We start from the raw sequence: 26,860 nt of genomic DNA, 5'->3' as shown, positions 1-26,860 counted from the left end.
CAGAGGTTGGGGTGAGACCAGGCAGCGAGGGCGGGGTGGTGACTTGAGGTCGTGGATTTGTTTAGGGGGCAGCGGGCGTGTGCAGGCCAGGCCCAGTGAGGCCTCTGACCCCACGCCACCATGTGAAGACTGAGCACTCCGACGCCGATTCGGGGGTCTTTGGGCTTCGGAGGGAGTCAGAGAGATGCAGCTCTGGGACGGGGGGCGGACACAGAGGAGCTGGGAGTGGCGGCAAGAGAGCAGTACCTGCTTAGTAGCTGTTTCGATGCACTTGTCCCACTGTCCCTGCTCCACGTATAGGTCCAGAGCAGCCACCACATCCACACCCACCAGCTATGGGTCAGACGAAAAGACAGGGTCACGCGATGCGCAGAAGGGAGAGAGGAGCTCTCGAGCCGCTCAGTGCTCTGCCTCCTGCTGCCTGCAGGTCTCACCGAGTCCACCTTGCCCTGGTTCTTGAGGAAGTCCTTATAATGCTGGTCCACATAGTCTTCATACCTGTGGAGACGCGCAGAGATCTCACACTTCACGGACCCGAGACGCAAACCCTTCCCACGGGAACTTTTCTCCCGGTCTTGACAACAGCAAGTAAAAGAGCGCGTCTACCGAGAGCGGCTCAGGAGCTTACCGGGGATCTAACTCCTTGGCCACATGCTTGGCCTTGTTCCACTCCTCACCCTCCATGAACGCGTCGATTGCTTCCTTGACGAGGTCCAGGTTCAGATAGAGCTCTGCAGCCTGCGCGGCGGAAAACCAGAGACGGGCCGTCATCCTTCCCTTCCCTCCTGGTCCCCCCTCGGGGAACTCAGGGAAACAGAGAGGCATGCCACGCGGGCCATGAGGCCGCCTCCACAGCTTCCTTAGCGTGGATGTCACCCTCTCGCCCATCTCTGCCATGGATCTCTCCTCGGTCCCAGTGCCCTACTTACTGCACTGTGCTTGCCGATTCCAACCAGCTGGGGCCCCACGGCCCGCACTACCTCCAGGGCGCGCTGGGGAGGCAGAAACTTGATGGAGAGTTCGGCTGCCTGGGTGGGCGGACAGAGGATGGAAAAGGGTAGGAGAGAGTAATGGTGCTGGGAGCTCCTCCGCCTGCTCTGGTTTGCCCTCCAGTGGCAACTTTCCTGCCCGCTCCCTCGCCTTCCCGCCCTTCGCTCTAGGGCAGGTCCGCCTCGTGGTCCATCAAGAGAGCCTCTGAAGGCCCATCGGAGGAGCTCACTTCCTCCCAGCTCATCCTCTTTCCGACGGCTTTGCTGTTCGAGATCACTGCATCTGGTCCTGCCACCTTTGACAAACTGGTTTCCCAAGTTCCTTGTTACAAACAGAATCTTGATAACAGGGTATAGACAAAGCTCCCTACCACAGGAGTCCAGAGGGCACTCTGCAACTATTTGTGTCGGGCTTTTCTGAGCCTGTTTCTTTATCCTTAAAAGTGACAGTCGGTCTACACTTACACTGGCCGGAATAGCAGCTACTAGTCACATGTGGTGGGTCCAGCTAAGATGGGTTGCAACCTTAAATAGTTCATGGATTTAGTATGAAAAAAGGAATGTAAAAGAGTTCCCGTTGTGGCTCAGTGGTTAACGAATCCGACTAGGAACCATGAGGTTGCGGTTCGATCCCTGGCCTTGCTCAGTGGGTTAAGGATCCGGCGTTGCCGTGAGCTGTGGTGTAGGTCACAGAGGTGGCTTGGATCCCGTGTTGCTGTGGCTCTGGCGTGGGCTGGTGGATACAGCTCTGATTCGACCCCTAGCCTGGGAATCTCCATATGCTGCGGGAGTGGCCCTAGAAAAGGCAAAAAGACAAAAAAAACAAAAAAACAAAAAAACAAAAAAGAATGTATGGAGTTTCCTGGTGGCTCAGTGTGGTAAGGATCTGGCGTTGTCCTTGCTGTGACTCAGGTCACCGCTATGATCAATCCCTGGCCTTTTACATTGACTGCATGTTGAAATAATCGTTTAAGTTCAGATATATGGGGTTAAACGGAAGGTGTTGTAGTTATTTTCACCTGTTTCTTCAAATGTGGCGACTAGAAAATTTAAAATTACATGTATGACTTAAACCTTTGTGACTTGCATCATATTCCCACTGGACAGTATTGGTCTAGATGAGCTTGGAGACACCCTCCAACCCGAAAAGTCAGTAATTCTACAAACCCACGTTCCATAGGCTCACTCTGTTTCCACTATAAAGCTGACATCCTCACCAGCTTTTTTTTCTCCTTTTTTTTTTTTTTTTTTTTTTTTGGCGTAAGGAAGTTCCTGAGCCAGGGATGGAACCCACACCACAACAACCACCCGAGCCCCAGCAGTGACAATGCCAGATCTTTCACCCGCTGTGCCACCAGGGAACTCCCTCACCAGATTTTAATTTGCACACAGTCCCGTTTGGCTATAGTCTCTACTAATCCGCCCGGTCTCCCCCCACCTATTCTCACCTCTCTTCCCTTACTTGCCAAACCCTTCTAAGCATAACATGACCCCATCTGGGAAGCCGCCCTCTAACTAATCTGAAGAAGGTATGGTCATGCATAGACCCAGTCAACGGTGCCCAGAGGAAGCCACAGCAGATGCTTAACAGCGTGATTAAAACTGGGGTCAACTCCCCAGAACCATCCCCATCCTTTCGACTTCCTTCCCCTCCAGCTTCGAGGGGCTGTTCAATGCGAGGCCTCACAAACCTGAAAGAGATTCTGCAGGGGCATCAGCACAGTGACATCTCATTTCGCTGCCAATCAACCTCACCCCCCATAACTCCGAATACCATGTTCCCCTGCATCGAAGGCCCAGCATTTCAACTACACATGTATCGCCTTCTCAAGGACACTAAGAATCTGTCTTAGAATTGATGAAACATATTGGCTTGGCTCAATCTGCTAGAGTTTCTTTCCAGGAGCTGCCGGGTAGAGGAGGAGTCTCTGCCTTCTTCTGGCCTCCACCTGGCCCAGCTCGGGCCCCAGGCTCCTCCCTCACAAAGCCCCCCCGGACGCCTCCAGCCCCCAGAGAGGCCCCCCTGTCTCTGAACTCCACCTGCACCACACGCTTCGGTCTGCGCTAAGCTGCCGTGCTAACTAACCGAGCCAGGTGTTACTCCGCGTTCCTTTCTGGCTCTCTGGGTTCTGCCTTACATCCCTTTTGAAACCCTTCAGAGGTTCTGGATCTAGCATCCAGCAAGCACTCAGGAGACAGCTGCTACCCGACTGAAAACAAAGACATGGGAGGAAGAAGATGAGTGTCTGAGAAGGAATGCGGGCTGCAGTGGAGGCGGGAGCGCAGGGCCAGGCTGGCGGGGGGGCCTCACCTTCATCCAGCACTTCTCCACCAGGCCACTGCTTCCCGCATCCCGCACCTTGAGGTAGCAGTAGACCGCGCGGCTGAACTCTCCGGCCTGCTCCCACTGCCGTGCTTGTTCCACCAGCCCCTCCATGCCCCTGTGGACATGGGAGCACTCGTGACCGGGACCGGGAATGGGGGCGGGCAGCGCAGCCAATCCTGTGCACATCTTCGGGCCCACCCCCGGCCCTGCCAACATCTCCTGGTCCCCAGGCTTCATACCTGGCCCCCTTCTTAGTAGCTTCCCGCTCATATTCTTCCTGCAGAGCCTCCAGCTGGCCAGGCACGTAGTCCTTGCAGATCCGCAGGGCATCGCTCCACAACCCAGCCTCCTGTGCAGATTTCCAGGTATGAGGAGAGCAGAGGCAGGCATGACAGCCTGCCACTGCCACACAGGTGCCAGGGCCCACTGAGCCCTGTCTCCTTGGGCCTCTCTTCCTCTTGTCTCCTTCCGCCTCCCCAGTGCTAACCTCCCGAGAGGGTTCTCAGTACCAGGGGCCAGCGAGGTGCCCTGGGGACTCTCACAGCCTGTCGCCTCCCCTCCCGGCCCTGAATCTGGTGCCCCACCTTGTAGAAGGTGAGGGCCAGGTCCGGCCTCTGGGCCCGAAGCAGCAGCCCTTCCGCTTTCTGGAAGTCCTTCTCCTCCAAGGCCCCCCGGGCCTGCCCCACGAGCACCTCGGCGACGCTCTCCGGGTCGTGAGCCTCGGCCACGCGCTGAGCTGCCTCCCAGTCCTGGTTATGGACAAACCTGCTCCCAGACGAGGACAGAGAGGAGGCTGAGTAGGGGACTGAGGCCTCAGCGAGGAGAGGCAAACAGCCAGGTCACGAGGGGGATTTACTACGAGGTTCCAATGCAGGTGGAGATCCTGGGGCTGAGTCTGGGAGGACAGGACCAAGGGGTTTATGGGGCGACTCACATGAGGACTGCTTCCTTGGGTTTACCGGCCCTGATGAACTCAGCTTCTGCCTCTTCAAATTTCCCCTGGAGGGAGGGAGAGGCAGTCGGACGTGTCGGGAAGAAGACTGGCCTCACGGGAGCCGGGAGCCAGGAGCCAGCGGGGGTGAATGCCTGGGCTAGGGGACGGGACGGAGGGCCCTGTGCTCAGGCTCAAAAGCGATGGAGAAGAAGCACACGCATACCTCGTCCTCCAGGTACATAGCGTATCTGAGATGAATCTCCGGGGTTTTGTGCTTGAGGGCCAGCCGAGAGAGTTCAAAAGCGAATTCAAAGGAGCTGCAATGGGAGGTGTGGACAAGGGTTGCCTACGCTATAGCTCCTTTCATAAGAGGAAAAGAAAAACAGAGCAGGGATTGAGGGGACGAAAGGGGACAGATAAATACGGTCAATACCAAGTGACCGAGAAGCAGAGCGAGCACTGGGCTGACAGGGAGGAGGGACTCCTGCTGGTCCCGGCACCTCCTTCTGAGCCCTATCCACGCGAGCAGAAAAACTGGCTTCCAGAAACAAGGGGAACCACCTGCAGAATCGGACTTGGTGCAGGATTACTACCGGCTTAACATTTGCTCAAGAAAAGCTCCTTTGGGGCAGAAGACCTGAAGAGGGGTGTTTCCAAAGAAGATATACCAATGGCCAACATGAAACCATGAAAAGAACCATCGAAGACATGCAGGTCCAAACCACACTAACACGTCACGCCCGTCGGAATGGCTATCGTCAAAAAAGCTCTACACAGAAGAACTGTTCGTGAGCATGTGGGGAAAAGGAAAACCCTCCTGCACTGCTGGTGGGAATACGATTTGGTACAGCCGCCAAATCATCTACGAGGATACATTAGTACAGAACAGGGGAAACACCGGATGGAGGGTCCTCAGGAAACTAAAAAAATAGGAGTTCTCTTGTGGTGCAGTGGGTTAAGGATCCGGCATTTTCACTGCTGGGGCTTGGGTCACTGCTATGTAGGTTCGATCCTCAGTCTGGGAACATCCATGTACTACGGGCGTGGCCAAAAACAAAAACAAACAAACAAAAAACCCTCAAAGATAAAATAGGCTCCGACAATTCCACTCTTGGGTATACATCCGAAGAAACAAAAACACGAATTTGAAAAGATACATGCACCCCAATGTTCACAGGAACACTATGTACAACAGCCAAGACAGGCAAGTGACAGAAATTCCATCAACAAAGAATGGATAAAGATGTATGTACACACACACACACATACACACGCGCGCGCAAATACCATTTAGCCATAAAAAAGAAAATTTGCCAAAAACATGGACGGTCCTGGAGAATATTATGCTCCATGAAGTAAGTCAGAGAGAGGACAAGTACTGTATGTCATCACTTATATGTGGAATCTAAAAAATTAAATGAACAAATGAATATAACGAAACGAACAGACTCATACATTTAGAGAACAAACTAGCGGTTTTCAGGGGGGGAGAGAGAGGGGAGAGGGCCAAGACGGGTAGAAAATTAAGGGGTACAAACTACTGTGTATAAAAAATAAACTACAAGGAAAAAAAAAACTACGAGGATACATTGTACAGAACAGGGGAAACAGCCAATATTTTATGATAATCTTTTTTTTTTTGGTCTTTTTAGGGCCACACCCGCAGCACATGGAGGTTTCCAGGCTCCATGGGTTGAATCGGAGCTGCAGTTGCTGGCCTACATCACAGCTCACAGCAATGTGGGATCTGAACCACATCTGTGACCTATACCACAGCTCATGGCAACACCGGATCCTTAACCCACTGAGTGAGGTCAGGGATCGAACCTGTCCTCATGGATACCCGTCAGATTCATTTTCGCTGAGCCACGACAGGAACTCCCTAATAATTTTAAGTGGAGTTAATCTATAAAAACACTGAATCACCATGATGGACACCTGAAACTAATATAATACTGTAAATCAACTATACTTCAAAAAATTAATTAATTTTAAAAAGAAAAGCTCATTTTGCATTTAATGGAATCACACTTCTATGACTCAGAAGTAAGCTATTGGCTCAGTGCATTTTAGCTTTTTTTTTTGGCTATGCTCACAGCATGTGGAAGTGCCCAGGATTGAACCCACTGGTCACAGCAGCGATCTGAGCCACTACAGTGACAACACCAGATCCTTAACCTGCTGCGCCACAGGAGAACTCCCTGTTTTAGCTTGAAAAGCTGTTCTCTCTCCACCTTTCTCCTTAGAAGAGCCAAAGCTTAAATAAACACCAGTCGGAGCCCCCAGGGAACAGGAACGGGAACAGAGTTACTAACTCATATGTGCCTCTATCGTGCTTTTCCCGGGGGGCTCTCCTTAGTGCCGTTTCTTCACCCTTGTGTTCTGGCAGCGGCACACAGTGGCCTGATGGTGGATCTTGGTTCTCAGACCAAGTTCTAAACACTAGACCACCAGGGAACTCCCCACATTTCTTCGCTCTTGCCTCAGCTACTAGAAATGCTTTTCAGTTATACCTTCACCTTTCTGTGTATAGAGGTTCCAGCTGGAACGGGACCAGTAGAGAGAAGGCTTGGGGCCTCACCAGTTGTCGGCAGCGTGGTCAATAGCAGCTTCCAGGAGTCCCAGCTTATTGAGCAGCCTAACTGCAGCCTCTCCTCCCAGGCTCTTCGCCCATAGATAGGCCACGTGTTTGTGGGCATTTGCGCCTCCGTGAGCCTTGGCCACCTGGAAAGCAAAGCCACTTGGCTGCTCCCTTCTCGTCCCTGACCTGACCTCAGCTTTGGTCAAGGATCAGGTCACCCTCCTACAACAGCAGGAAGAGGGTGAAGTCTCAGGGTCTATGAACCTACTTAGAGTGTCCAAGGTTGGATTTCAGGTGATGTACAAACCATTAAAATTGTATGTGAGGAGTTCCCATAGTGGCTCAGCAATAACAAACCCGACCAGTATCCATGAAGACACAGGTGCGATCCCTGGCCTCGCTCAGTGGGTTAAGGATCCGGCGTGCTCTGAGCTGTGGTGCAGGTTGCAGACACGGCTCAGATCCCATGTTGCTGTGGCTGTGGTGTAGGACAGCAGCTGTGGCTCCAATTTGACCCCTAGCCTGGGAACCTCTATAGGCTGCTGGTTCGGCCCTAAAAAGCAGGAAAGATGGTAATAATGATGATGAAATCATATGTGAAATTTCGTGTGTAGGTGTGGACGTTTTTCAGAGACACCCGTGACCAGTTTGGAACTAGTTAAGTGAGAGTGGGAAAGAGGTGGGATGTACCAGGAATGCTACGAGCGTCTTACCCGGTAGGCCTCTTCCCAAAGCCCACTGGACCGGTACATGTTCACCGTGGCCTTCCATTCCTTGGCCTCGAGGTAGTGATACTCGGCCTCCTGAAGTCGGCCTTCGGCCTCCAGCTCCTGGGGAAAGGGGGGTCAGGATGGAGGCGGGGAGTGGAGCCTGTCTGGGGAAGAGATAGGCAGGGCAGAGGGGCTCACCTTGCCCAGGTGCAGGTGCGTGTCACTCAGGAGATCTGGGTGATGCTTCCCTACGAGGCGGATCATATCATCATACAACTTGTGCTTTTTGAACATGGTGATGGCAAGATCCGGCTCTTCCACTGTCACATACAGCCTGGGGGCAGGAGACATACCTGTGGCCTGCTAGACCCAGAGTCCTGCTACAAGAGTCATTCCAAAGAGATCCTGTCACCACCTTCCGGGCAGAGGGCACATATCTGCGGACCCCATCCTTCCCTCTAGCCCTGGAGCCCCCCGTCTCCTGCCAGGCCTCCCCTGGGGCCACAGCTCACCTTTCAGCCTCTCGGTACTTGCCCTGCTTCTCCATCTCCTGGGCCTGGGTGATGTACAGCGCCGACACGTCTTCTGGTCTCATGCACTTCATCGCCAGCTGTGCGGACACACAGAGCCAGGCTAGCCTCAGGCACAGGTCCCGAGAGCAGCAGAGGGAAAGGCCAGCAGACGGGGGGCAGGGGGGTGGGCATCAAGGGCGCCTGTTCTCTCAGAAACTCTGAACCCTCCTGTCAGCCAAGGAGTGTGGTAACTGCCACGCTCCTGGTCAGTTCAGGGAATCCCAGGTCCATAAGGAGCCGAAGAAGAACCACATTCTGCTAAGGCAGGAGGGCTGGGGGCACCCGCTCCCACTGTCCTCCTCCTCCTGTCCCACTGGGTCCCAGCAGCAGGACTGGGAACCACCAGCAGTGACTAGAGCTTCAGCAGGGGTGTTCGAGACGCCCCAGCCCCCCAAGCCCATCTGCTCTCCTCAGAATCAAGGGCCTTTCCTCATCCTTGCCCTGCCCTATGGCCAGAGCTCAAAGTCACCCAGACGGGCCTTTGGTGCTTTGTCAGCTGTCAGGGAACGCGTGAAGTGGGGAGATGAAGGCAAGTGGCGACACAACGCAAAGGCGGAAGTCTCTTCTCATGAACGCCCCCGGTTCACCACCTTGTGAGCTTGCTCCCAGCGGCCAGCCTGGGTGTACATGTCGATGGCGTCTTTGGTCCGGTCTCCCTTCGTGTAAAGCTCCTCGGCAATCTGGGGTTGAGACAGGTGGGGGCAAGGGGTCAGGGGCCAGAAGACCCTCAGCAGGGCCAGAGCAGAGCCTGGGCCACAGAGGAGACAGGGGTTCCAGGTGTTTCTACTGTTTGGAACCAAGAGCAGCTCAAAGCAGTAAGAGGACATGGGAGCCGGAGGAGCCCTCAGGCTTCTGCAATGTGAGAGGGGCCCTGCTGAAACGCTGGGGGGGTTATTCATGAAGCATCGCCCCACTGGCGCGGGAAGAGAGCTAGAGGCCGGCTTTACGCCTCTGGGAGCAGGAGGGGTCTCGGTCATGTTAGAGGGAAAAGGGGGAAGTAAACCTGCTCCTTCCCGTGCCGGGTGGCGAGGCTGTGGGGCCCCGGAAAGGAGCCCCTCCTGTGCTGGGTTCCCTCCCCATCGGGGGCCGTGGCGCTTTGGGCTGCAGGAAGGGCCTCCTCCTCACCTCATACTCCTGCAGAGAAGCGTAGTGTTGCGCCACACGAGGATAGTATTTGGCCGCAATGGTCCGATCCTGCAGATCTAAAATATAAATGGCCTTCTTCCACTGGCGGGCGCCCAGGGCGGCCTCAATGGCCTTGATGGAGCACCTGGCGGAGTGGGGACAGGCATAGAAACGTGTGAGGAGAGTGGGAAACGGATGGAGGCAGAGACACCCAAGCATCCTGCCACCTCCATTCCGAGGTCTCTCTCCCCGAGGAAGGCCTGGGGGCCCTGACCTGCCCCCTCAACTCGCACCTCGTGCCCACGTCTCCTCTGTGCCCCCCCGTGCCACCGCACCTGGCTTCAATGTAGTGGTTGATGGCCGCATCAAGCTGCTTCTGCTGCACCAAGTGGTCCCCCCACGCCTCCTCCAGTCTCACCACCTCCACGGGGAAGGCCGATCGGGCCAGCTCCACCGCTGCCGGAGACAAAGAGGGCACTTGGCTCAGACTTCCAGGAATGAGCCTCAGGAAAAGGGAGACAGAGAAATGAGGCTGGAACACAGGTGAGAAGCAGAGGGCTGGGGGAGAACGGAAGCCGGGCAGCCTGAACAGACGCACGCAGAGGTGCTGGGGGACGGTTTGGGCAATGGGGCCAGAAGACCCTCAGCCCGAAGAGGGGTGGCGCGTGGCCAGTACCTTTCATGAATGCGTTGCCTTTACAGTAGCACTCGAGGGCCTGCTGTGGGTTTCGAATCTTCTCAAAGAGATCGCCTGCCTGTTAAGACACCTGGCATTACTACAAAGATCCCCCGCTACCGAACAATCAAGTCTCAGCCACCAGTCAGGGAGGGCGACATGCTCTGAGACTCTTCTGGGCGGGAGAGCGGCCCTGAGCCCTGGGGACAAGGGACAGGGGGAGGAAGCCAGCCTACCCTTTCATACAGTTCGCCCTTGATGAGGGCTGCGGTGATGCGCTCCACCAGGTCCGTGTTGGCCAGCAGTTCCTCTCGGGTCAGCACCAGCCGAGCAGCCTTGGCAGGCAGCCCGGCTTTGAGGTAGAGGCTGATGGCCGCTAGCCCATCCCCTTGGCTCTCCTGAAGTTCACCTGCTCGCTCCTCTTGCTGAGTGTCCATCAGCCACTGGTAGTAGCCCCGGCGCAGGTTCTCTAGGGCTGGGTGCCCCTGGACAGGCAGCAGAAAAGAACCAGGAGTCACATCCCTGCCTCCTGACCCGCTGTTTCCCATGCTTCTCCAGTCCCACAGTGACAACGGAAATCCTCCCGGTTGCTGAGGTCTTAACTCCTCACTGTGTGAGGTCTCAGCCCCAACCCTGTTCCAGTTCCTCTAGCCGCCCCAAAGAGAGGCGGTTTCTAATACTGGTGGACTCGAGTTCTGAACAACTGTGGGGAAAAGAGAATTGGTACCTTGGCCTCGGCCACAGCAATACACTCATCCCAGCGATGTAGCTCCTGGTACATGGCCATGGCCTCCTCGACAGCGTTCTAAGGGAACCAGGACAGAAGGAAGAGGAACACCAGGAAGAGACGAGATCAGAAATCAGCAAGCTCTCCTCGGCCTGGCTAAGATGCCAACCCCTGTGTACCGGAAAGCCTCACCCTTTACTTCTGCACAAGCAGAGGACACTTTGGTGTGAAATCAAAAGAAGCTCAAGCTTCAGGGCACCTTATTTGCATGGGCTCCACCAAGGCAGTTTTTCTTAAAGAGGGCTCTTCAAACTGTATAAGCTTTGGAAGGATTGCAGGGGGTAAGATCAGTATCAGTGAGGCTAATGAAGCTTTGGGCCTCACAGAATCTGGCCCCAACTCCATGCACAAGAATTTCAGAGACAGGATCTGGAGGGGAGCGGGAAGAGAGCTGACGTCTTACGAAAGAAAGGAGCGGCTGTAGGACTACCACAGAGGAGGGCATCACGGAGGAGCGAAATCAACCTTTCTCAAAGTTCTCCCCAAACCGCTGGGAGCCCAGATGCCAGGGCTCACTCCTCCTCCCCTGAGGGTGAGTCGCTCCCCCACCCTCCCGCCCCGATCCCCTCTTCCATCCAGCTCCTCTGCTCCCATTACCTGTTCCAAGAAGATCATCTCAGCCAGCTTGTAGTTTTTCTCCAGCATGGCTAGACGTGCTCGGACCTGATAAAAGTCTGTTCCTTCTCCACCCTGTGGGGAAAAGGAGGGTCCAGTTATTCCGCTGGTGCTGCAGGAGCCATTCTGTCTCTGTGGGCTGAGACAGGAAGGCCAGGAGACATGGAGGCTAAAAGACTTCGGAAGCTGAAAATCTTCATGGGGCTTCGAGGTTTGGCAGGCAATTCCAAAATGGTCCGACTTGAGAGTGGCCGTGGAGTGAGCAGCGGAGGGGACATTAGCCATGGCTGGAAAGCGAAGAGTTGTGGGGCTGAGTGACTGAAGGAATTGGAAGAATACTTGCATATTCCTGAGACACTTGGTCTGCAATCTCATTGGTCTCACGTAGAAATCGAGCTTTTGCTACATGGCCCAAAGCAGAAAAGCACCTATGGTATGGAAGCAATAACGGTAATTTTATTATAGGATCATTGCTCATTCATGGGTTCAGCAGCTACATACTGGGCATCTGAAATATGCCAGGCACCATTCTTGCCACTGGAGACACAAAAGGGATAAGACAAATGAGGGCCCTGCTCTCAGGGAACTTACTTTCTAAAGGAAACAAATAAACAAAGATAATTTGGGAGAATGAAAGATGAAACTAAGGGGACTCCTTCAGTTGGTGTCAGAGAGGGCCTATTTGAGGAGCTGACATTTGAGCTGAGACCTGTCTACAAGAAAAAGCCAATCCTGGCAAGATGGGGAAAAACCGTTCCAGGCAGAAGAGCTAGTGAAAGGCTCTGAGGCAAGAGTGAGCTGAGCACACTGCAAGGGACAAAGGGATGCCAGTGTGTCTGGAAACAAATGGGCCAGTTCCTGATATGAGAAGGAAGCTGAGGCCAAATATTATAGGGCCTTAGGACACGGCAAGGGGTGGAGGTTTATATTAAGTACGGCAGTAAGCTACTAGAAGGTTCTGAGCAAGAAAATGATATAATCTAATTCATGTTTTTTTATTTTATTTTATTTTATTTTATTGTCTTTTCGCTATTTCTTGGGCCACTCCTGCGGCATATGGAGGTTCCCAGGCTAGGGGTTGAATCAGAGCCGTAGCCACCAGCCTATGCCAGAGCCACAGCAACGCGGGATCCAAGCCACGTCTGCAACCTACACCACAGCTCACGGCAACGCCGGATCGTTAACCCACTGAGCAAGGCCAGGGATCGAACCCGCAACCTTATGGTTCCTAGTCGGATTCGTTAACCACTGCGCCACGACGGGAACTCCTAATTCATGTTTTTAAAAAATCACCTCAGCTGCTACGGGATGAACAGATCACAGAGGGGTAACATCAGTATCAGTGAGGCTAATTCAAAGGCTTTTGCACCACTGCAGGTAGGAGACAGTGGTGGCCAGTTCTAGGGTGGAGACAGCAGAATCCGCCAATTAAGAGATTCAGGATACGTCTTTTTTTTTTTTTTTTTTTTGTCTTTTTAGGGCCACACCTGCTGCATAGGGAGGTTCCCAGGCTAGGGGTTGAATCGGAGCTGCAGGTGCCAGCCTACACTACAGCAATGCGGGATCCAGGCCACTTCTGCATCCTACACCACAGCTCATGGCAAGGCTGGATCCTTAACCCACTGATCGAGGCCAGGGATTGAAACTGCGTCCTCATGGATGCTAGTCAGATTCCTTTCTGCTGAGCCACGGTAGGAACTCCAGGATGTGTTTTAAAGACCCTGGATCAGAGTCCCTAGGACTGGCTGACAGTCTGTGGGGGGGATGGGAAAAAAGGGACCAAGAGTGACTCTGCCAAAAGAGCAGCAGCTGACATTTAGACATTTAATGAGCACTTCCAACCTGGGCTCTGCACAGACTCTCTCATCTGCTCTTCCCTGCCGTTACTATTCTGCTTTACTAGTCGGCAAGGCAAGTTCTGTTATCACCCCCATTTTACAGAGAGAAAAAGGAAAAACCAAGGCTTGGGAAAGTTAAGTTACACGGTTGGGAAATGGAGCAAGATTTGAAATCAGGGAGTTCTCATCATGGAGCAGTGGAAATGAATCTGACTAGGAACCATGAGGTGGCAGGTTCGATCCCTGGCCTCACTCAGTGGAGTAAAGATCCGGCGTTGCCGTGAGCTGTGGTGTAGGTCGCAGACATGGCTCGGATCCCCTGTTGCTGGGGCTCTGGTGTAGGTTGGCAGCTGTAGCTCCAATTGGACCCTTAGCCTGGGAACCTCCATGTGCCGCGGGAGTGGCCCTAAAAAGACAAAAAGACAAAAAAACAAAAAACAAAAAACAACAACCCCACAGAATATTTGAAATCAGAGTCTGGAGCCATGTCTGTCCTATTAATCACACCCCTATACCATACTTAGAATAGACACCTCGACCCGAGGATTGTAAGGTATGAGTAAAGACAAAGAAAGACACCCTCCTGTGCTCTAGGACAGGCCTGTACTGCGGACGGTTCTATGATGTGTGTCGGTGTGGGCGTGGGAAGGGAAGGGAAGCGATGCGGGAACACTGGGCAGGAGCAGCCCGTGGGGAAGGCACCCACGTGGCCGCCCCTCCCTGTTGGCACCCCAGTTCTGCAGCCCCCCTCACCTCTCAGCAATGTGTAGCTGCTTTGCTTCGAGCGACAGCTTACTCAAGGTTTTCCACATCGCCTCTGTTTCCGGGGTCATCTCCAGAGTCTCCAAGAAGGCCGTCGCCCTGGACAGGGAAGGAAGCAGAGCACAAGGAAAGAGCCGAGGGTCAGGAAGACACCGAGGGCCACTGCGATGGGATGCGGGGGTGGGGTGGGGGTGGGGAGCCAATCTTTGCCCGTTGGTCTCATCTCCCGGGATCACCAGTCCTCTTCGCACGAGGCCACTTCGCCGCCCACCCCGGGTCGGGGCCTCTTCTCTCAGAATCAGACGCTCCCGCCGGCCTGCGGGTCGTCAGCCCAGCCCCTCACCGCGTGTAGTCGCCATCGTCCACAGCTGTGCCAAACTCAACGAGGCCCTCGTCCAGCGTGTAGGCAACGGTCGTCACACCTTCGGTCACCATCACCTCGGTCTTTCCCCCGCCCCGCTCCAGACCGACGACGTCCCCCTGCCAAAAGCCACCCCCCCCACCCCACCAGGATTTCAGGGTAGTGTTTCCAAGGACTCACTGCAGAAAAGACCCACCCTCATGCAGCCCTGGGTGCTCACACACTCAGGGAATCGCAGTGGCCCCTGTTTTTCTAACATTTACTTTCAGGCAGGCTGATAAAAACCCCCTGTCTGTGGTACTATCCTGGGCTTAAAGTACACTCCTAACTATGATGGGGATAAGGTGATGAAATGTGGCATCCACTTCTGCTTCCAGCAGTACCTTGACTCACTATTTTTTTTTTTTTGTCTTTTGTCTTGTGAGGGTTGCTCCCTCGGCACATAGAGGTTCTCAGGCTAGGGGTCAAATCGGAGCTGTAGCCGCCAGCCTACACCACAGCCACAGCAACGCCAGATCCGAGCCTCGTCTGCAACCTGCAGCACAGCTCACGGCAACTCAGGATCCTTAACCCACTGATCAAGGCCAGGGATTGGACCTGCAACCAACCTAGTCAGTTTCGTTTCCGCTGCGCCACGATGGGAACTCCATGACTCAGTATTTTTAAAGACCATCCTGTTAAAATTCAACTTGAACCTGCAGCACATAGAAGTTCCTGGGCTAGGGGTTGAATTGGAGCTGCAGCTGCCAGCCTATGCCACAGCCACAGCAACGCCGGATCCTTAACCCACTGAGCGAGGCCAGGGATGGAACCCGCGTCCTCATGGATATGAGTCGGATTCGTTTCCGCTGTGCCATGATGGGAACTCTCTGGAACATACTTATTAAGGTACTGCTGAATTCAGCTGAAGGAATCATGAGGAGTGCTTCCTACTCCCTTTCCCACGCTCCCCTCCGCAAAAACGAAGAGGCCAGTGAGCTAAAACCTGAGCAGGAAAAAATGGAAGATGGGCCACCTGGGAAGGGTACAGCCATCCTGGGAAGGGTACAGCATTCAGAGAATAAACTCTGGGTCCTCCTGCAGGATGGGGAGGTCAGATCTGAGGATATCTCATTGAATCGGGGAGCCTCCCTTCAGGAAAGGAAACCAAAGGAGTGTGACCATACTAAAACAAACAAACAAACAAAAAAAAACCCCACCCAAAATGGCTAGGCAGATTGAAGATAAAACCTTCTGAAAAATTTAATTATTAAAGTAAAAAATTCGAGATGGTCAATCTAGAATTGGGTACTAAGTCCAAGTATCTTTCAAGAGCAAAAGCTCTAAATAAGAACATTTTCAGGTACTCAAAAACGGAGTGTTTATCATCAAAAGACTTTCGCTAAAGAAAATTCTAAATGCCTTGGTGAATTCCTGGGGCCACTATGACAGAGACCCATATTCCAAGGGTCTAATATGTCAGAAGCCTAAGCAGGATGGCGCTGGGGCCCCGTCCCCTGTGGGAAGGGGTCTAGGTGTCCCTTGCCAACTCCATCAAAGAGATGATGAGGAGTTCCCGTCGTAGTGCAGTGGTTAACGAATCCGACTAGGAACCATGAGGTTGCGGGTTCGATCCCCGGCCTTGCTCAGTGGGTTAAGGATCCGGCGTTACCGTGAGCTGGGGTGTAGGTTGCAGACGCGGCTCGGATCCCGCGTTGCTGTGGCTCTGGCGTAGGCTGGTGGCTACAGCTCCGATTGGACCCCTAGCCTGGGAACCTCCATATGCCGCAGGGAGCGGCCCAAAGAAATAGCAAAAAAAAAAAAAAAAAAAAAAGAGAGAGAGAGAGATGATGGGCGGTGGGCAGAGCAAACCAAGCAGCCCTTGAAGCTTCCTCAGGGTTCTAACTAATCCTCTTGACACTAGGTCTGAGGGGCTCTGAGGCTGACATACCCTGATGGAGGACATGGTGACCCGCTCAGGCGCCTCAATGTTGTACCACACACACAAGCTGTTGCGGTTCTGAGCTACCAGCACATCGCTTCCCGGGACCCACTGCACGTAGGAGCAGAAGTTGAGGATCATCGTCTTAGAGCAGCTTTCAATATCGTACAGGTGCAGCTGAGGGAGGGAGATGCAGACAGCACAGTGAAAAGGATACACGGTTGTCTTCTCAGCCTGTACAGGTGTCCTTCCAGCCTCATTTCCCTAAGATGAAACGTGGTGAGCTGGCCCACCAGTCAGGTATGTGCTGAATTTCAAAGCTTACGAACCTGCAACCCTAAACCCTTGAAGTTTGTGTGGAGTTGGTATATTCTGACTCCGGCCAAATAAGAGATGGCCAATGACCAAAAGAGCAAAGGTCTACCCCCTAGGAGTTTAAGTTAGGTGAAGGTCAGACTTTCACTGTCAGAATAAGTCGGTCAGAGTGACCAGCCTGGATTACAAAAGTTAAGGCCTCCGGACAAATCAAATGGCCTAGAAATGTGTAATGCAGCTTTCACAATGCAATGAAATTGAAATGAAAAATCACCAGAGAGTGGCTTTTGCCCCGAGGCTGAACGCTCTGGTGAGACCCTCCTGAGCTCGGAATCAATAAGGGGCTGGGGGAGACTCATCAAGTCCACCTCCACACTGTCAGACGAGCGTGGCGGGAGCAGCAGGTGTGGGTAAGGTCAGCTAGGTGTGAGGAAGAGGAATGCACGTTTCACGAGGACGTTTCACGAGGGCACAGACTTGTGAACAGTAAGAGAGACACCAACTTCAAATGCCCCTCTGGACTTTGGTGCCATCAAGATACAGGGTCCTTAAGGGTTAAGATGAGATGGGTGGTGACATCGGATACAAAGAATGTTGATTCTTCTGTGCCCTTGGCCATACTAATGTCATAGCCCCAAGAAATTATGTCCCATCCTGCCTCCCACGGTTCCTGATGGCTGCTAGGACCACAACCTTTATGGAGCAGTCATGGCTAAGGCCTTAGTAACCCTCCTCACACGAAGTTTCCGGTCCCTGAAGAGAAGCTTGTGTCCAGTCTCATTAAGCTCCAGCCAATCCACACGGCTCTCATGGCTGATGGTGCCAATGTTGTAGCCACCAATCAGATCCACTGCAGAGTAAAGGAAACAGGGGAAGAAGAGAGTCCACATAGGCACACACAAGGCACCAAGGGGCCTGTAAATGTCCGGCTTTAAGAATGTTACAGCAGGGAGTTCTCGTCATGGTGCAGAGGGGACGAATCTGACTAGGAACCACGAGGCTGCTGGTTTGACCCCTGGCCTCGCTCGATGGGTTGGGGATCTGGCGTTCTCGTGAGCTGTGGTGTAGGTCGCAGACACAGCTCAGATCTGGCTTTGCTATGGCTGTGGTGTAGGCTCACAGCTACAGCTCCAATTCAACCCCTAGCCTGGGAACTTCGATATGCTATGGATGCAGCCCTAAAAGAAGACCCCCCAGCCCCTGCGAAAAAAAATGCTACATCAGTCTAGAGCAGGTTGCTCAGGAATGCAAGTACAACACGATTTTGCTAAGATGCTTAAGATGCTGTGTTTCCTCTAAAATGATAGAGGTTTTATGGGTTCTCCGGCGGCCTAGTGGTTAAGGTCTCAGCATTGTCATTGCTGTGACATGCATTACTACTGTAGCTTGAGTTCAATCCCTGCCCTGGCAGCTTCCACACTAGTGAACAATATACCTGTTTCGTTATACACTTAAGCTAAAGACCAAATGCCAGCTGATGTCCACAACTGGGAAGACCAACTTAAAAAATAAATTTCCCTTTAATTAAAAAGCAAAGTGATAAATCCATGTTTCAATACGCTAAAATTATAAGTACAATCATAGAATGATGGAGCTGTAGGGACCCTATTTCTGGGAACACCCTGAAACTACATACAAAATTATGTGTGTATATATTTTTTTTCTGGGAAAGGATCTATGATTTCAATTAGATATTCCAAGGGGTCGGTGACCCAAAAAGGTTAAGAGAAGAACTCTGTCAATGTACACTGAAGATGAGACCTCAAGAGTGAGGTGACTTGTCCAAAGCCTCATGGTTCATTACTGCTGTTAGAACTTAGGCCACTGAACTGTAGTATTACTTCTATCATAGATGCTTATAGTTCTGAGATCAGCAAGCTCATGTTAAGTGTGTGTGTGTATATATATATATATATGTATATATATATATATATATATATATATATATAGGAACTTCCCTCTCACGTTAAATATAAAATTCATGAAATGTGGAGTTCCCTTCGTGGTGCAGTGGTTAACGAATCCGACTAGGAACCATGACGTTGCGGGTTCGATCCCTGGCCTTGCTCAGTGGGTTAAGGATCTGGCGTTGCTGTGAGCTGTGGTGTAGGTCACAGATGTGGCTCGGATTTGGTGTTGCTGTGGCTCTGGTGTAGGCTGGCGGCTACAGCTCCAATTAGTCCCCTAGCCTGGGAATCTCCATATGCTGCAGGAGCGGCCCTAGAAAAGGCAAAAAGACAAAAATAAATAAATAGTAAAATACAATTCATGAAATGTCAAAACATCTTTAAGAACAGAGCCACATGAGTATGGAAACATGATTTATGAGAGATAATACTACAAATTAGGGTGAAGAATGGACTTTCAAAAAATTGTTAAACATATAGAAAAAAATAAAATTAGATTCCTATCCACATTATGCACAAAATAAATTCCAGGTAAAAAGCAAAATTTTTAAAATGATATAATACAGGAGGGAGTAGGGAAGGATTTCTTAAATAAGACCTCAAAACACAAACTCGTTATTAAGAAAGTGATGCACATTATAAATTAACTATACTTTTTTAAAAAATGATAAAATGGACTACATTAAAATTAAAAATGTCTAAATGTCTAAACTAACATTAGGTGCCATTAATGAGAGAAAAGACAAGCCAGAGGCTGAGACACAATAGCTTCAATGCAAACAACGATCAAAGCACAGACACAGTACTCCTTCAAGTAAAAAGTGAGAAGACAAGCTAAAATACGCAAGGCCTACGAGCTGGCACTTCACAAAGAAGAAATCCAAATGGCCAATAAACAAAGGAACAACAACAAAAATTTGATACAATGAGGAGTTCCCGTGGTGGCACAGCGGTAACGAATCTGACAGCCATGAGGTCGTGGGTTTGATCCCTGGCCTTGCTCAGTGGGTTGAGGATCTGGCGTTGCCGTGAGCTGTGGTGTAGGTCACTGGCGGCTGTAACTCCAATTCGATCCCTAGCCTGGGAACTTCCATGTGCCATGGGTGTGGCCCTAAGAAACCAAAAAACAAAAAAATTTAATACAATGAAATGGTTTCACATACATTAGATTGAGCCAATGAAGTCAGGCAATTTCAAGTACTGGAGAGGCCGTGGAACCGGCACTGCTGGTGGGAATGTAAATTAGGATGACCTCTTCAGAGAGCAAGGTGGAAATATTCAGTGAAATGGAAGATGTACCTCTTATATGATTCAGCAATTCTACGCTGGGTATAGACTTTAGAGAACGGAATTGCTGTAACAGTGAAACACCAGCAACTTAAATGTCCATCAATAAAGGAAGACAGAAAAGATACGAGGCAAATATAATGAAATGAATGGACCGGACAGAACCAGGTATGGTACACAGGTAATAACAATGTTATTTATCATGAATAGCTGACATCTATCAAGCAGTTGTTATGTGCGAGGCATTAGTCTCTAAGTGCTTTTCATATGACGTAGGTACTATTTTTATCCTCATTTTGTGGTTGAGAAAATTGAGATACAAAAAGGTTAAGGAATTTACATCAGACCGCACAGGCGTTAAGGAGAAAAGTGAGAAGGTTTGACTCCAGAGTTCTATTCTTAACAACCATACTATCCAGAAACATTATTCTCTGAACTTCGTAGAGAATACCATGCTAGTCCTTCTCCATTCTTCCTATGCTTGACATGTTTCATGAGAAAAAATTAACTATAATACATAAAATAATACTTATAAATGTGAACATCTGTAAAATGCAAATAAAGACATCACTACTGTTAATAAACTACACAAGGCCCCTTTCTAGTTCTAAGAGTCTCTGATCCTACAAACTTAAACAGGAAAACTCTTAAATTTGCTAATGGTTCTACTCTACGATTCACAATTTTCCAGACCTAAGATAGATGCCTCGAGAACCTGAATAATTATATGGGCAGGCCTGTACATACCGCTGCATCCATATCTAGGCTTTTGGATACAGTCACACACACGTGGATTTCAACATTTCACATGTGCGCTGTAAGAATGAGGTCACACATTTAGCAGCTGTCTCTCAGATTCCTAGATTCTCCACTGCACACAACGCTGTGATATGGAAGTGCTTTATAAACATCGATTTTGTTCTCACGATTATGACAAAGTCTTACTCACCTATAGCAATAGTCTTAATATCAACAAGATAAGCCAGTTTCTTATTATCTTCCATTCCTCGCTGACGCCTCTCATTAATGCGGACACTGAAACACGAAGGGTCAGGTGAGGCAAAATGGGCTTAGGCAGATGTTTATCAAGAGCTCTGAAACACCACATGGGATGAAGAACTTAGGTTAACCTGAGGATACGGGAGTTAGAAGTCAAAAGGGAACTCTTTGAGGCTTAAAATTTTAGAGAACCTAGTGGGGTTACCTGATGAGATGGGGGTTCATGAACTCCGTACGTACAGAACCCAGGGCATCGTTACTCCCGTACTCCACCAGGGTCAGCTCTCCCGCGTTGAAGATCATGCACACCTGCGGAGGAACGGCGTCGGTACGCGGTGGAGAGACCGCAGGAAGCTCAACAGTGAAGAGAGGGGTGCTGTCGGGTCAAAGCGACCCCCAATGTTCTCTTTCTTCTGTTCTTCTTCTTTTTTTTTTTTTTTGCTTTTTAGGGCCACACCCACAGCATAGGGAGGTTCCCAGGCTAGGGGTCAAACTGGGGCTGCGGCTGCCGGCCTACACCACAGCCACAGCAACGTGGGATCCGAGCTGCATCTGGGACCTACACCACAGCTCATGGCAATGCCAGATCCTTAACCCACAGAGTGAGGCCAGGGATCGAACCCCCAATCTCATGGTTCCTAGTCGGATTCGTTTCCGCTGTGCCCCGACGGGTACTCCTGTTTCTTCTGTTCTTCTACGTCGGCCTCCCACTGTATCTGCTGTTCTCTCGACCCCTTGCCACTTGCCATCCTTTTGACAGAGACGCTAGAAAGAGACTTCTCAAGACAGTGATGGTGAATCAAGCTGTACTCACATTTTCATTTTCAAAGAAATACTTCTCATTGCCACCAGATCCCTGCCAGGCTACCTGGTGGGGGGAAAAGACAAGGAACAATGAGGTTAACTAGCCAAGACAGTGCGGAAAGAATGACAGGTTGGAGGCAGAGAGACTGAACTTGGGGAGGCTCTGACATTCACGAGATGCTACATCAGATGTTGCCCTAGGCCCTGTGTTTAAGGAGACGGTATAAAAACAGTCCAACGGTGCTTTCATATTCCAGGATTCTAAACCTCTGGGGTCTCATTCCCTGAAACCAGGTCCCCCAACACCAGAATGTCAGAGCTTCCCATGGAGCCGGTCCCCTGGGACCTTGGCTCGCCTGAGCAGCGCCTCGGGACACCCCACTCCCCACCTCTCCGGTCTTGGTTCCCACCTCACTGAGGCGATTCGTGGCCAGGTCTCCCAGCAGCAGTGTATCTGATGTGTGGGCCACCAGGTAACGTTCCTTTCCCAGGATTTTCACCTCTTCCACTTCGTAGCCATAGTGCGACTTGAGCACCACCCGGGTCCCCGAGGAGAGGTTCTTCACAATCACCTTGGGAGGAGATGCGTCTGAGCTCCCTGGGCAGGCCTCCCCCACCCTGAGAGAGGGGCAAACACGCTGCGCCCCTCGCCCACCTCCATGGTGCTAAACAAAGTGACATCTCGTTTCTCTGCCTGGCTTAGAATATTCTTGGTAAAAAGGACCCCTCACATTTACATAATGCTTGACTAATTATTAAGTGCTTTCATGCGTTATGTCTTTTGATGTTTATGATACATGATTCTGAAAGTTCTACCAAAGTAAAGTAAAACCAATCACTCTCCCTACGTTCCCATAGCTCTTTGTACAAATCTTTGTGCTAACTTTACTGCAGTGTAATATAGTATATTTTGATATGTCTGTCTCCTTTGCTAGAATGATCTTCTCAATGAATGGAAAAAGTATTACAGATGGTTATCTCTGATTTCTCAGTGCTGCACAGTGCTAACACATAAAGAATGGATGAATATTTCTGGAGAAAATCAAAGACTGAAGGAATCAATGAAAGAAAGTAAATGAAAGACAGTAATAGTACAGGGTATAGGAACTAAGAAATCAGCTTGCAGCCTCATTCACCGTGAGTTCAGAGGCCTTAAAACAAAAGAATTCTGAATCATAATCCTATTTATCAACTTCCCTAGCTGATATCTTACAGACAGTGAAGTTTTAAGCCAGGAAGATGTATTTTGCTTTTTTGGGGTGGAGGGTGGGGGTGTACCCACAGCATATGGAGGTTCCCAGGCTAGAGGTCAAATCAGAGCTGCAGCTGCCGGCTTACGCCACAGCCATAGCAACGACAGATCTGAGCTACGTCTACGACCTACACCACACAGCTCACAGCAACACCAGATCCTTAACCCACTGAGTGAGGCCAGGGATTGAACCCATATCCTCATGGGTACTAGTCAGGTTCATAACCTGCTGAGCCACAACAGGAACTCCCTAAACCAGAAGGAGGTAAATGGCCATCTCTGTATCCCTTAGACCTGACGTCTAAACCTTTTCTTACAATCAGCTGGAAAACTGCAGCGGGAAAGTTACCAGAGAGTTGCATGACACACTGTGTTCCTCAGAGCAGCTCTGCCAGAGGTTAAATGTGCCCACCGTGGCTGCGGCCAGGTGGCAGGGAAGTACCCCAAGGAGGTGTGAGCCATGGCAAGATGGGGGTGTAGCAGGCTATCAGCCACGTACCTGGCTGGGTCCCACATATGTCAACTCAAACTTATTCTTGTAAATGCTCCTTCGGAGGCAGCAGTCAAACTGTTCCACGCCACCGCAGAGTGTGCCCTGGAAGGGAAAGCGACAGCATGAAAGGTCACACACAGGTCACAGGCATGGGGACGGTATTCAGAGACACTCTGAAATCCTAGGTTCTAGAATCCACAGAAGAGTAGGCAGTGTTTGGAAGGACCAGCAGGAAAAAGGAGGCAACTGCAGGACTCAAGGGCACCAGGCGGTGGCGGGATATCAGAGAGAGACCAGCCCCGCCTGCAAGACCTTTGCTCCCTTTGGCTTCCAAACAAGCGTGGATTTCTCCCCTCTGCCCGTAACGTCAGAGTTTTAGTTTGTGGTCAAAAGGAAAGAGGAGATTCTTCAGTGTAGGGAGAGAGGATTTTAGGATAAGGTGAAGAAAGTCACCAAAGCCAGAAAATGGGTTCCTAGGAACACACCGCGCAGAGTCGTGAGCCGTCCCGCTTCCAGGCCAAGGCAGTGACCGTGTATAAGTTGGCAATCTCCTTGGGCTTTGCCTCTTCCCAGATGCTTCTCCGAGGACTCCAGTTGAGCACCCGAAGTCTGAAATTAAGTATGTGGTTTTTAGAAGAGATGGCGGCTGAGAAAAAGAGTGCAAGTGGGCATTCACGAAACGGCAGGAAATTAGTCTTGCTACATCAGAGAACAGAGGAAATAAAAGAGAACAGACAGGCTGGGAGGTCCAGGAGGCGAGGGCAAAAGGTTCAAAGGAGGTAAGCCAGGAAAATCAAGTCAAAAGTTAAGTGGAGTAGGAGTGACATGAGTGGAGAAAACAAAAGGCGACTGTGGCTGCTGAGAAAAATAAGCTGTTAGCAGTAGAGAAACATGGAAAAAGACAAGAGATGAAACAGAAGGGGGAGACACACAGAGAAGAAGAGAAGAAAGAGAAGAAAGAAAGGGGAGACACCCATGGGGCTGAAGGGGACAGAAAGACAGGATGGACAAAGCCGGGACTGCAAATGTTTCAAGGAAGAGATGGGGCCCAGACCTTAGCTGTTTATCCCCCCATCACATCATTCGTTCGTTCATTCATTCATTCACCAAACATCTGAGTGTGTGTTATGTACGAGATGCTAATCTAGGCCCTGGAGCCTAAAAAAATGAATAACAGGCTCTTTTCTCAAGAGCGCTTCAATTTAGCCAGACAGATACAAACACCAAAGTATAATATGATGTGATCGATGCTAAGCCAGGGGTCCGAAAAGGAGCAATGGGAACACAAAGCGCGGATGACTGCTGCTGCGGAGTACCGGGGAGAGGCAGACACGGACAACAAGGGCGCGGTGCCTTGTGGACCTGCGCGCAGGCCCGTGGGTGCTGGGAGGGCGGAGAGGAAAGGGCCTGACTGAAGGCTTGAGCATCACTTGATTCTGAGCCCGGCTCCCACGCTGGTTGAGAAGCAAACCTGGGTTACAGAAGAGGGTACACAGGGAAAGCAGGCAGACGCTGCAGCGGGAAAGGGCACCTACCTGTCATAACTTCCCAGCACAACCGACTGGCCCCCAGGACTGGCGGCGGCTGTGGTGAACTCCCGCTCCTGAGGGTCACGGCTATAGTCAAAGGTCTGCAGCACGTGGCCTTCTCTCCCATAGGCCACGATCTTCCGATCACAGCCTGCAGCCACAATGCTATTGGTGGCCCAGGCCAAGGCATAGGGTGGGCACGGGTGGCTCACCAACTTCCCCTAAGACGGAAGTAGAGGGTTTCAACCACTCTGACCCTGAGGATTCCGCCTCAGAAATCTCTCGTTCCTGCCATCTGACGCACTCACTCGAGCATCCTACTCAGCAGAAACCTTTCTCCCAACACTTTCACACCCTAACCCAGCCTAAGCTGAAGACTCACAAATTGTCTTTGTGTCTTACACACACATCTGCTCTGACATATATATGCAGAGCACTCCCGTGTGCAAGAGAAAACCTCAAAATACCTGTGCTTGGAGATCTCTAATATTCACCTGATAAAGCCCCCAAAGGAAGCTGTCCCACACATTAATTAAGTCTGCAAAGGTCCACAGGAAGCATATGGCTCCTTTGTTTTAGGAGGGATACATTTAATTAATTGTTACAGAAATAATTGTTTCTTTTGGGGGGTGCACCTGTGGCCCATGGAGGTCTCCAGGCTAGGGGCTGAATTGGAGCTGTAGCCGATGGCCTACACCATAGCCACAGCAACACCAAATCTGAGCAGCGTCTGTGAACTACACCACAGCTCATGGCAACGCCGGATCCTTCACCCATTGGGCAAGGCCAGGGATCGAACCCGCATCCCCATGGATACCAGTCAGGTTTGTAACCTGCTAAGCCATGAAAGGAACTCCCTACACAAGTAATTCTTAATGTAAATGATTCAAACAATAGAGAATTATATAGATTAAAACTTGAACCTTCCTTTAATCCTCCATCTTTTCCTCTCAAGAGTAAACAACTCTTGGAGTTCCTGCTGTGGCTCAGCAGTAAGGAACCTGACTAGTATCCATGAGGACTCAGGTTCATTCCCTGGCCTCACTCAGATCTGGCGTCACTGTGGCCATGGCAGCTGCAGCTCCGACTTGACCCCTAGCCTGGGAACCTACATATGCTGCGGGTGTGGCCCTAAAAAGCAAAACAAAACAAAAACAAACCCTGAAACCCTCTCTCTGGCCACATCCCCCATGTCTCTCTCCCTGGGGTCTGTCTCACTCCTCAAGCTCCCTCCCCCAGCACCAGAGTCTAAGTTCCTTAGAGGTCCGCCTCCTCTAGGAAACTTCCTGGGATTGCCTTGAACCCTATCCCGCAGCATCCTTTGTTCATACCTGTGATTCTCCTGAGCCTTCATCATCAAAGAAATACCTAACAATGGTGCCATCTGCATGACCAGAGAGAATTCCTTTCCCAGAGCAACTAAAAAAGGGTAAAAGGAAGAAAAGAGAGAAATCCGGGAAGCGATGAGAACCTTCCATCTCACCAAGAAAGTCCCCTTTCTCTGGCAAACACTACCCTCCCTGTGGTTTCTCCTCATCTTTCACACTATGGCCCCCCAGCCCAGACATCCTCATAGCTCTTCCTACCAAGCCCTGGGGACAGCACTCTCCCTGACTCACTTGGTTGTCAGTGACACCACATAAGAATCGGTCCCGTAGATGGTAGATGATTTATTTGTCTTGGTGTTTGCTAAACGCACCTGAAAATGGGAGAATGTTAGACTACTTCTAATTTCACCCAGGTCCTCAGGAAAGAAAAAGAAAAAAAAAAACAAAAACTGCTCCCTGTGTCGTCTCCGCAGTATACAACCTGACCCCGAGGGAGGAGAGTGAGTAATCACATTCCTCTCTCCAGACCCATCACCCCATCCCCAGCTGCTCCTGTGTTTCTCTTCCCTCCTTCACCTTCCCTTCGGCCAGTCCAAAGACAATGATAAATTCTGCTGGCCACTGCAGACAAGTAACAGCACTCTGTAAGGAAGAAAGAGGAAAAAGAATAAACCCGTCTAGGCGTGCCAGCACATGATAACAACCTGAACCTCAACAGCCCTCGGGAGCGCCCCCCCCCCCGCCCCCCC

At 51.1% G+C, this 26,860-nt stretch overlaps 1 protein-coding gene across 2 annotated transcripts in view; it reads right to left on the bottom strand.

Annotated features, from left to right (window-relative positions):
- The window catches only part of IFT172 (intraflagellar transport 172), a 34,394-nt gene that overhangs the window by 3,606 nt on the left and 3,928 nt on the right, over positions 1-26,860 (bottom strand). For both annotated transcript variants that reach the window (XM_047782388.1, XM_047782389.1), the window contains exons 5-39: positions 26,688-26,753; positions 26,403-26,482; positions 26,115-26,202; positions 24,790-25,004; positions 23,740-23,863; positions 23,261-23,356; positions 21,920-22,081; positions 21,520-21,573; positions 20,911-21,014; positions 20,656-20,741; positions 17,250-17,362; positions 16,207-16,374; positions 14,259-14,395; positions 13,907-14,014; positions 11,659-11,743; positions 11,298-11,390; positions 10,641-10,718; positions 10,150-10,398; positions 9,914-9,992; positions 9,573-9,693; positions 9,238-9,382; positions 8,703-8,792; positions 8,053-8,150; positions 7,739-7,874; positions 7,544-7,660; positions 6,831-6,973; positions 4,473-4,566; positions 4,250-4,314; positions 3,900-4,080; positions 3,555-3,664; positions 3,301-3,430; positions 930-1,028; positions 629-738; positions 435-498; positions 247-333 (exon numbers count right to left, since the gene is read on the bottom strand). In XM_047782388.1, the coding sequence (XP_047638344.1) occupies positions 247-333; positions 435-498; positions 629-738; positions 930-1,028; positions 3,301-3,430; positions 3,555-3,664; positions 3,900-4,080; positions 4,250-4,314; positions 4,473-4,566; positions 6,831-6,973; positions 7,544-7,660; positions 7,739-7,874; positions 8,053-8,150; positions 8,703-8,792; positions 9,238-9,382; positions 9,573-9,693; positions 9,914-9,992; positions 10,150-10,398; positions 10,641-10,718; positions 11,298-11,390; positions 11,659-11,743; positions 13,907-14,014; positions 14,259-14,395; positions 16,207-16,374; positions 17,250-17,362; positions 20,656-20,741; positions 20,911-21,014; positions 21,520-21,573; positions 21,920-22,081; positions 23,261-23,356; positions 23,740-23,863; positions 24,790-25,004; positions 26,115-26,202; positions 26,403-26,482; positions 26,688-26,753 (3,975 nt within the window). The remainder of the gene's footprint in view (positions 1-246; positions 334-434; positions 499-628; positions 739-929; positions 1,029-3,300; positions 3,431-3,554; positions 3,665-3,899; positions 4,081-4,249; positions 4,315-4,472; positions 4,567-6,830; positions 6,974-7,543; positions 7,661-7,738; positions 7,875-8,052; positions 8,151-8,702; positions 8,793-9,237; positions 9,383-9,572; positions 9,694-9,913; positions 9,993-10,149; positions 10,399-10,640; positions 10,719-11,297; positions 11,391-11,658; positions 11,744-13,906; positions 14,015-14,258; positions 14,396-16,206; positions 16,375-17,249; positions 17,363-20,655; positions 20,742-20,910; positions 21,015-21,519; positions 21,574-21,919; positions 22,082-23,260; positions 23,357-23,739; positions 23,864-24,789; positions 25,005-26,114; positions 26,203-26,402; positions 26,483-26,687; positions 26,754-26,860) is intronic.

This window comes from Phacochoerus africanus, chromosome 5 (assembly GCF_016906955.1).
Source record: "Phacochoerus africanus isolate WHEZ1 chromosome 5, ROS_Pafr_v1, whole genome shotgun sequence".
NCBI classification, from domain to species: Eukaryota; Metazoa; Chordata; class Mammalia; order Artiodactyla; family Suidae; genus Phacochoerus; species Phacochoerus africanus.
This window is presented reverse-complemented; position numbering and strand designations above follow the sequence as displayed.